The sequence below is a fragment of the Lolium rigidum genome, chromosome 3, assembly GCF_022539505.1.
Source record: "Lolium rigidum isolate FL_2022 chromosome 3, APGP_CSIRO_Lrig_0.1, whole genome shotgun sequence".
NCBI lineage: Eukaryota > Viridiplantae > Streptophyta > Magnoliopsida > Poales > Poaceae > Lolium > Lolium rigidum.
The window spans coordinates 56,844,777-56,854,561 of NC_061510.1; the positions used below are offsets into that span (position 1 = coordinate 56,844,777).

Genomic DNA, 9,785 nt, shown 5'->3' on the forward strand with positions numbered 1-9,785 from the left:
CATACTTGAACACTGATGAACCTCTCTGGCAATTTTCGACTCCAGATCCTTGACCGGGGACCTCCAATAATGAGGTGGAGGTAGATCTCCCTCCTGAAGCCGAGCAAGCAGCCGACGCTCCTCCGAGCGAAGCCGCTCCAATTCCTCCGAGATCCGAGCCCGCCAAGCCACACCCGATGAGGGTAGCATGATATGAGTGGATTTAGGGAACAACGAAATCACCCACGACTTTGAGATCATCTCGCGTTCCGCACCTGAAGCTAGGTAGACCAGAAGAATCATCACCTTACGCCTCCATTTCTCGGGTAAATAGATCTCCTTCTCCTTTCCTCCTCGCGTTGCCTCTTTCGGATTCTGCTCAATCAATTGCGGGAGACCCACACCCTCCTGATCTGCCATCCGACCTCTGTGAATTCACCGGAAAATTGCTGGGGAATCGGGATAAAATGGGTGGCGAGCGCGAATATCAGAGTTGCCAGTGTGATCGTTAGCTTAGAGAAAAACCCACACATCTAGACACAGTCGCACAAATGAGTCACTTATTTGGAAGCGGAGATTGTATATGGATAAAACAGAAATAGGCTCTACACCGATTTATTTATTTCCAATCTTGAAAAAGGTTGTTTATATGTTCCATCTAACAAAACCGATCTATTTATTCAAGTTGTTACTAATTCGATCCACAAGACAATTAATTGTCAGATTTTGACGAGATATACGGTGACAGGCAGATTAATGAAACCAGCTTCTCGCATGCTCGCATCCTCGCATACATTGTCTCTCTAATGCCGATGTGCCACGACCATAAGAAGAAGAATGAAACAATTAAGGACAATCATTAGTAGGTCCAAAGGGCGCCTGGTCACTGCCTGTGATTTTTCCGTTTTACGCTTTTAATTCTTGCCTTATTTCAACGAGATTCGAAGCACAGGGGGTCCGCAGCGGTCCGATCCAGATCGCACGTCTGGCCTTCGCCCGCGCATCTCTCGAAGAAACGGCCGTGGCCCCTCCATTCCATTCCGTTATTTATTTTCTCTCTCGTCTTGTCTGGTCTTCCTCGGGGTCGTCGTCGCCGCGTCGTCGTCCAGTCCACCTTCTTGTTTCTTCTTCTCCTCTTCGCCCTTCCTCCTCCGCCCGGCCCGGAGAGTGCTGGATCAGAGGCTCCGAGGAGTCGCGCCGTTCGCGAAGGTATACGCCCGCTCGCTCACCATGTTGATCTGTAGCGTAATGGCTCTGTTTGTGTAGCGCTAGATTTGTTGTGTTCGGCTCCATTCTCGCCTAGTCCTTTTCCTGTCGACCTGCCCCCAAGGAGGGTCGGCGGCTAGAAAGAATCGCCCTCCGTCCCCTTGAGCTGCCGCCGTGCCGTACGCATATCGCCGCCTCGCACGCGCCGCCACCGTCGCCGTCGCCATTGGCGTCCTACCTCATCACGTCCTCACCCCCGTCCGCGATTTCGGCCTCTGCTTTCTGACAGACGAGCATTTTGTCATACACTGAATGAATAGTTGGCTCTAGTTATATCCCACTGACCTTCACAAACTTTGGCTGCACACCATCTAGCGATCTAGATCCGTCCTCTGTTCAGAAACGCAATACTTGTGGGGGTGATCTAGACTTCTTTCACTTCAGATATGACGGTGCTGTTGCTAGAAGGAAGAGAGCCGGAGGATTTTTTTGGAACGGAGTTGATACATTCTCATCTGGGGGTAAAGGGGAGCGACTTCTGCATCTCTATTTTGGTTTAGCCCTCTGTTAGGTGATGAAAAAATGTTGTTTTTCTACTAATAGGCTGCAGTGTATACACACAGTGTTGTGCAGGTTGCAGAACACCGGCGTCCTAACTTCTCCTTTTGTGGTACCGCACACCCCGAATTTGTGTCGGACTCCGGCACGGGTGTTGTAGTCCAGCTGGTCAACAAAAGAATTGCCTAATCGGACACGCCCCTATTTCCGAATCCGTGTCGGACTCCAGCTGTTATTTGCCACGAGCAATGAAAGACTTGCCTAACCGGACACGGCATAGTGTCCGATTCACTTGCTTAATCGGATACACTATGTCTGAATCCGAGTCTGTTTTCCGAAACGCATCCCTGTTTACGAGTAACACTGAGTGTATGACTTTCCTTTTCTATGTTTGTATGATTTACAAGTGTTGGACCTTTCTCATAATTTCCTATCATATTAGTCTGTTTGATATTCTGGGCACCAGGCAAGGCAAATTTTCTATCATATGCATGAAAACCAAATTAAGACAGTTCTGAATCCACAGTATTCAACCAATAGCTAATTTGATAATTCAGAGCACAAGCATCACAAGTCATTACATTCCTGAAAAGTGATGCATTCCTAACCATCCACTAGCATCAGAAATCATTAACACAGTTTTGAATCTGCTGCAACCCCAACTTGTATTAACCTTCTTATTTCCTTAGGAAATCAGGCAAACAAGTACTGAAGTGTATGGAAACTGCTGTGTTTTCAGGTCCACATAGTTTCCTTTGAGGTTTAGGGATCATCACCCAGTCAGCCCTTCTGCACATATGGCTTGTGTATTCTATCGTAACACCAAACTCCCCCTACCAACACTCTTCTTAATTTGACACGAGCCCAACCGTATCCTAGCACGTGAGCGACCTTTACTGCTTATTAGAAGTCAAATGACTTGATTGGCCAATGTTCTGTAATTAATCCATTTTTCATTACAAAAACTGTCACTGCAGGATTACCCATTTTATATCAGATAGTGCACAATCTTGTTTGATATCCCTGCCAAAAAACTGTGAATCTCCAGGTTTACTGCACACTTGTGAAGCTGTGATAGGCTGATAGCACCAATTCTTAATGGATTTAATTTTGTTGTTCTTTAGAAAAACATGGCGCTCCATGTGACAGAGATTATTTATCTCAAGGGGAACAAATTATTTGAACATGGGCAGTCCATAGACAAGCGTGCCTTCCTTATCTGACAGGCTATTTCTGAGTTTTAACCATCCCTTATTAAGGGAATGATATGGCCATGTGTCCATGTGGGATGCCATAAATTGTGAAATGTATTTCTGGTTTGGGATTAATATTATGCGACGTGGTGATTTGATTGATTGAAGTCTGAAACTTGGGAAGTATACTATCAATGCAGTGCTTCTCTTATAACCAAACAAAAGCTCTCTAGTTGTTTTTTTCTTAATGAAACCTCTCTAGTTTCTTCGGATTGTTCCAACGGACACAAGATTGAAACAAGATAGCTTAATTAGTTGCCTCATTTCTACGTCAGAGGTTCAAATTTACTTTTATTTATCTTCTAATGATCTGCATGTTGCTTTTTCTTTGACTGAACTTATATTTGTCCTAGCAGCTGATGTCACCATCGTACTGAAGATGTATTGACAAAGAAGACATAAGTGATTCCTGTTAATCGTGGGGTACAACTTCTCTTTGCATTCCAACAAATAGATCACCTCAACAAGGTTGGAAAATATGTCAATGCAGGCATCTAACCGGTCATACAGATATCCAGACAATTCTCAAATACCATACTACAATAGTGCAATGCACGTGGGGAGAAATAGTACTTGCTATGTGCAGCAAAATCATGTGGATCTTCACTACATGTCCTCTGATGGTGGTTCGCAGAACAGCAATTCCAAGGCCGAGATGTTTCAACCACAGTACTGCACTCTGGATTCTTCATCAGCCAATTGTGTTTATCCTGTCCATACCTCTACATCTCCTCAGTGCCTAAGTAGGAGCCACATTTCTCAGCATGATAGACACTCGGACAACTCACATGATTCCCCTGCAAGTGCTTCATGCATTACCGAGGTTTCAAGTTTGAAATTTACAACACTTCAGGAACTAGAAAATGCAATGTATGGATCCGAGTCAGACATAGTTAGCTCCGAAAGCTCCCTAATTGGCGCCGCATTAGACCAAAGTAACTGGAGAGATCTTCTGGGAGTTAATTCTGGAGACTTGAAGCAGGTAATTGTAGCATGTGGTAAGGCTGTTGATGAGAATCATTGTCGTAAGGACTTACTGATATCAGAGTTAGAGAAGATGGTTTCCGTCTCTGGAGAACCAATGCAACGACTGGGAGCTTATATGTTGGAAGGCCTTGTTGCCAGGCGGTCGTCCACTGGACATACCTTGTATAAGTCTCTGAAGTGTAAGGAACCTCAACCTACGAATTCAGAGCTTATGTCCTACATGCGCCTTCTCTATGATATCTGTCCATTCTTGAAATTTGGTTACATGTCTGCCAATGGTGCTATAGCCGAGGCTGTTAAGGGTGAGAACTTTATTCACATCATCGATTTCCAAATTGCTCAAGGGAGCCAGTGGGAAACTATGATACAGGCCTTTGCTATGAGGCCTGATGGACCACCATGCCTAAAAATTACTGGTATAGATGACTCAGATTCGGCTTATGCCCGGGGGGGTGGACTGGATATAGTTGGACGGAGGTTATGCAGCATTGCTCAGTCATGTCATCTGCCCTTCGAGTTCAATGCCGTACACGCAGCTAGTCATGAGGTCACACTTGAACATCTTGGTATAAGATACGGGGAGGCTATTGCTGTCAACTTTGCTTATCAGCTGCATCATACTCCTGATGAGAGTGTCTGCACAGAAAACCACCGGGATAGGATATTGAGAATGGTTAAAAGCCTTTCTCCTAGGGTAGTTACTCTTGTAGAGCAGGAGGCAAACACAAACACCGCCCCATTCTTCAGTAGATACATGGAGACCCTTGACTACTACATAGCCATGTTCGAGGCAATAGATGTTGCTTGCCAGAGGGATGACAAGAAGCGGATGAGCACTGAGCAGCACTGTGTTGCAAGAGATATTGTCAATATAGTTGCATGTGAAGGTGCAGAAAGAGTGGAGAGGCATGAGCCTTTTGGAAAGTGGCGGTCCAGGCTTGCAATGGCTGGGTTTAGACCATACCCACTTAGTGCATTGGTGAACAATACTATCAGAGATTTGTTAAGTGACAATTACCACATTAACTACAAGCTAGAGGAGAAAGATGGTGTTCTTTATCTTGGATGGAAGAACAGAAAGCTGGTCGTATCTTCTGCGTGGCGGTGACAATTCTGATCTAGGAAGAAGCGTGTTCAGGTATGTTGTTTACACTCACACACAACCTAGTAGCATATGCCAATTTTGTATCATGTTTTATCCAATTGATTAAAACCCATATTGTCTGGTCTTAGATGCGGAAGAGCCTCAGTTTTATGGCTCGGGGCGCATACAACAACTTCAAAAACCTTTTTCCCAAACAAGTTGGATAGGCTAGATATGAAACCCAATGGAAACATAAGGAAACCAAAACAAGGAGAAAGAGAAAAAAAAGAACAAGTAAAACAGGGAAGAAGAGCCTCAGTTTTATGCTTCAGGGTGCATGTTCCTGGATTTTGGTTTCATGATGCCCAACTGTAACCAGTGCCCAACTGAGCTGAAAAATCACTGCAGGTGGAATACAATCTGAGGGTGTGTTCCACAACCCACAAGCCATAATTGTTTGGGATATCTTTATGAATTTTTTTTATGAAAATTGCTTAATTAAGTTTTGATATCTTTACCGCCAAAAATTTAATCCTGTCAGGTTTTTAGCTGACAGTACAGTCCTCTACTTAGGAGGGAACCATTCAATGATGATGAAATTATATTTTTCGAACTTGGGAGTTGCCTCAGGTGTTTTGGTAATTATGAGGTGATGCAGTTTTATTTATAGTTTCTACACTGGAGAGGATACAAATCAGTGATAGTTTGCATTAAGCTTTGTCAGTGCTGAAGATTTGTACAATCTCCTTGCTCTAAATAGTAATAGTACCTCCAACCTGAAATATACAGCTTCGCTTTAGAAGCTAGCTCTGGCTTACAAAGAAGTTATGTTCTTGTTTTTGTAAGCAATATTTTCCATCAAATACACCCATTGCTGATGTGTTATTCGTGGTATTGCAGAAATGGATGTTAGAAGTTTGTATAGTTCACCAACATATGTTAAATCACGTGCGTACTGATTCTGCCTTTACTGTATGTTTATGCACCTGAAACAGCAAGTTAATCAGAATGTAATTGTGTTCTGTGTTGCATTGCAGTACATGTTCCTCTGACGGTCTCACTCCCGTGTTGCCATATGATCATGTTAGTCTTATTAAAAGTTGAAGTTCGTTTATATGTGATCACATGCTTATGTCCTACACTAATTATCTGGTGCTTCCTATTTTAGGTTCTTCCATGACATTGTGTTGGGCATGCAAATCCAAGGTGGAACCTAATCAGCAAGCAAATATGAGGTCCAGAATCCATAGGAGTGTTTGTTGGTGCCGAACTGTCAACCCTCCCATGCTTCATCCCCCTTCAGATAGCAGAAATACTCGTTGTGGAATCCATCAATCGTACATAGGCAACTTCTGTGCAGTCTAAGATTAACCCAAGCTGGCGCACCAATCTTGAAGTGTATGTTGTACTTGTATTATTATTACACACATGCAACATATATATGGGTGATTATTATTTGTTGGTACTATTATTTTTCTTGTCTGGTTGTGGTTGTGGCAGTAGCACTAAATCTTCCATTAAGTTATAAATGTAATCTTTGAGCACTTACTAGTTAACTACGAGTTCTGAAAACAATGGGGTAGACATGTACTGATAACCGGAATGCCTCTGGCATGGGGTTATAAGTGGCACCAAAGTGTGTAAACAGAAATGTGGTTGAGACTCCATTCGTTGTGAGAAGGAGCACTATATAAATTTTGAATTCACCAAAAACTGAATCGAGTTACCATTAGTGTACGTTTTGATACACCAATCTCCATCAAACCAAACAAACCAAAGCCAAAACTCGCCAAATCGTAGGAAACATGGATCGCTGCGTCGACTCGGAGTAGGACCTCAACAGGTGGGGATGACTCACTCAATGCCGCAGAAACTAAGAGATTTGCCTCTGTTTGTACTTGCCATGGGAGGAGAGTTCGTTTTTTCCTCGCCGACTCGCCTCACGCACCTCTTATACGACGCCAGGGCATGATGTTGTGTAACACCTGCCATCGACAAAGTTGATTCCTCGCTCTATAGTCAACATGCAAGCGGATATGACGTTCAAAATCCGGATGAATGTTTGTTGGTGCCATCGACAACGTTGATTCCTCGCTCTATAGTCAACATGCAAGCGGATATGACGTTCAAAATCCGGATGAATGTTTGTTGGCGCCAACTTCTTACCTCTCTGTTGCTTACCTCTTTTTAGATTTTACGTACATACCACCGATACTCATAGATACCAAGCATCCCAACTCACTCCAATATCTACTTCTTTTATACAGAACATTTTTAGTTATTTTACAACTAGAATCCGTTCTCTAGACATATGGTATTAATAACCATTATTTTCTATTATATTTAGGAAAATTAAAAATTCATAATGCAACTAAATATTTGGATACTCTATTTTTGTTATGTAATTTTAATGTCATCCATGATATTCATTTGAATTAAGGTTGAAGCATATATTGCAAAGAAAATGACATTACTTTTGTAAGACATCTTCTTAAATTCTTATTAAATCAAATTCTTTTACATCAATCAAAGAAAATAAAAATGAAATAAATCCCATGTCTTCATAGATCAATTTGTAACACTTGGACGGAAAATATATAGTGTTGTTGTCTATATTGATTTCATTAAATATCTAGAACAAAGAGCTCTAACTCTAAAGCTACTAGAGGTTATTGTCAAAAAAAAAAAACTAGTAGAGGTTTCTAGATTGCATGATGTACCCTTTTAGGTGTAAGTAAGTAGAAGTGATAATAATCAATGCACTCCCTCCATTTACAAATACTTAGCGGTTTGAATTGGGTCAGGTTAAACTTTGTAAATTTTGATCAAATATTTACACAAAAATATCAACATACATAATACAAAATCTATTGTATGAGAACTGTCATAATGTATGTTTTCATATTATATGTATTTGGTATTATAGATATTGATATTTTTCTCATATTTTTTTTGTCAAACTGTGCTAAGTTTGAGTTTGATTAAAAGTTTTGTCAAACTTTGCTCAGGCTGGTTACTAGTCTAAGTTACTACTCCATAGTAGGTAGTAACTTATATGTGGTTTCATGCATTATGTCATTTATTATGTTATTATCTTGTGGTGTGTGATGTTATTGTAACATAGCTAGTTACCATCTCACTCTTTTTATTTATTTATTTATTATCATGCTATTGTTACCAAGATGTTTTGAAGTTTATAATGTTACTACGTATATTACTCGCACTATGAATAGTTTCAGTAGCACTCATCGGAGTACAAGCTAGTGTCTCTACCCATGAATCGTGTACGCCGTGACTCTGTCGTGAAATCAATGAGTTATCTGCATGTTGCAGAGTGTATTGCATGAAGAGTGTTGTCTCACCGCCGTGTTTCAGTACTAATCTATGCGATCAGCTGCTTCCAATTCTCGTCTCGTTTGGTGTTTACTGGAAATCGTAAGCTGATAAAATCAATGGTTACCATGTACTCTTTCCGGTCTTTTTTAATTGACTCAAATTTAATATAAAATTGTACTAAATCTGAGTTAATAAAAAGAGACCGGATGGAATAACACTTACTTTGTGCATTACACTTTCTAAAATGGCTACTGAAACAAGCAGAGTCACGTGGAGCATTTCTTGGAGGACACGTGGACACCGTGGTGGTTCCACGGTTCCACGTTCAAGCATGGATAGGCAGACAACACACAATGGAGCATCTCATGGACAACACCGCCTCATGGACAACACCGCGTGGTTCTATATTGAGCAACTATGTTTCAAAAACGAGAGAACAACGATCCCTACTAGGATGATGATTTTACATGGTTACGGGTGCACGACCCGCGGGTACCATACTCGCATGTACATGGTATAGATATACTTTTAATCTATGGGTAGCACTTATGTCCCAACATGGTATGGATATACTTTTAATCTATGGGTAGCACTTATATCCCAACAGGTAAGTCATGGATAAGGTACATGTATAGCCTCGTACCTACGGGTATACCCATATCCCTGTCCGCTTATTGTTAAATTGTCATGACATGTCTATTTTTTTTGACTTATGAGTTAGAATATGATATTGTAATTTCTATATTTTGATAATTTTTATGTACTCAATTACCGGTTATTGAGTCGGGAGAATTTATTTTTTATATCAAAATTGTTATCGATAAATGTAAAATTAGAAATAACTTGTTGTGCTATTTGACCTACCTGCTGGGTACCTAATGGGTACGGGTACCCGTCGGGTATGGACATGGATAAAGTTTTATACCATGAGTACATGTATGAGTAAAAATTTAGACCCAGTGACTATATAGGTATATAGGTATGGGTATGATATTAATCTACCCTGCTTATACCCTACCCATTGCCATCTTTAATCCCTAGTCGGTTGATTTATTGCGTCTTATGATCCACACGTTATGTGGGGGTGTGGAACTTTTTTTAAAATAACTTTGCCTCGTCTCATTGATTTTTAAATTAAATACAAACAGCAAAATGCTCGTGAACAAAAAAGCCCACTCTTCCGACACAATTAACCCAAATGCATAGCACCCGCCGTACTCCACAAAGCCGCCTCTAACTTAATCTTTTGCGCTACAAAGGTATCTGGTGATTACATTGCGAAAAACACTTGCATTCCGTTCGGTCCAAGTCTCACTGGTGGAAAAAGGTCCATTAGTCGCGGTTCGCAACCTCCATTAATACCGGTTGCGCAACCGTGATTA

General features: G+C 41.3%; 1 protein-coding gene across 1 annotated transcript; it reads left to right on the top strand.

Annotated features, from left to right (window-relative positions):
• Positions 1–1,074: 1,074 nt before the first annotated feature.
• Positions 1,075–6,535, top strand: LOC124701642 (scarecrow-like protein 21). Its single transcript, XM_047233737.1, has 3 exons — positions 1,075–1,188; positions 3,353–5,121; positions 6,236–6,535. Exon 2 carries the CDS (start codon positions 3,475–3,477, stop codon positions 5,089–5,091), a length of 1,617 nt encoding a protein of 538 aa, XP_047089693.1. The 5' UTR covers positions 1,075–1,188; positions 3,353–3,474; the 3' UTR covers positions 5,092–5,121; positions 6,236–6,535.
• Positions 6,536–9,785: the final 3,250 nt, after the last annotated feature.

Bases quoted from the DNA above. Each gene is read 5' to 3' on its own strand.
- LOC124701642 (XM_047233737.1), top strand. From the start codon at position 3,475: ATGTCAATGCAGGCATCTAACCGGTCATACAGATATCCAGACAATTCT.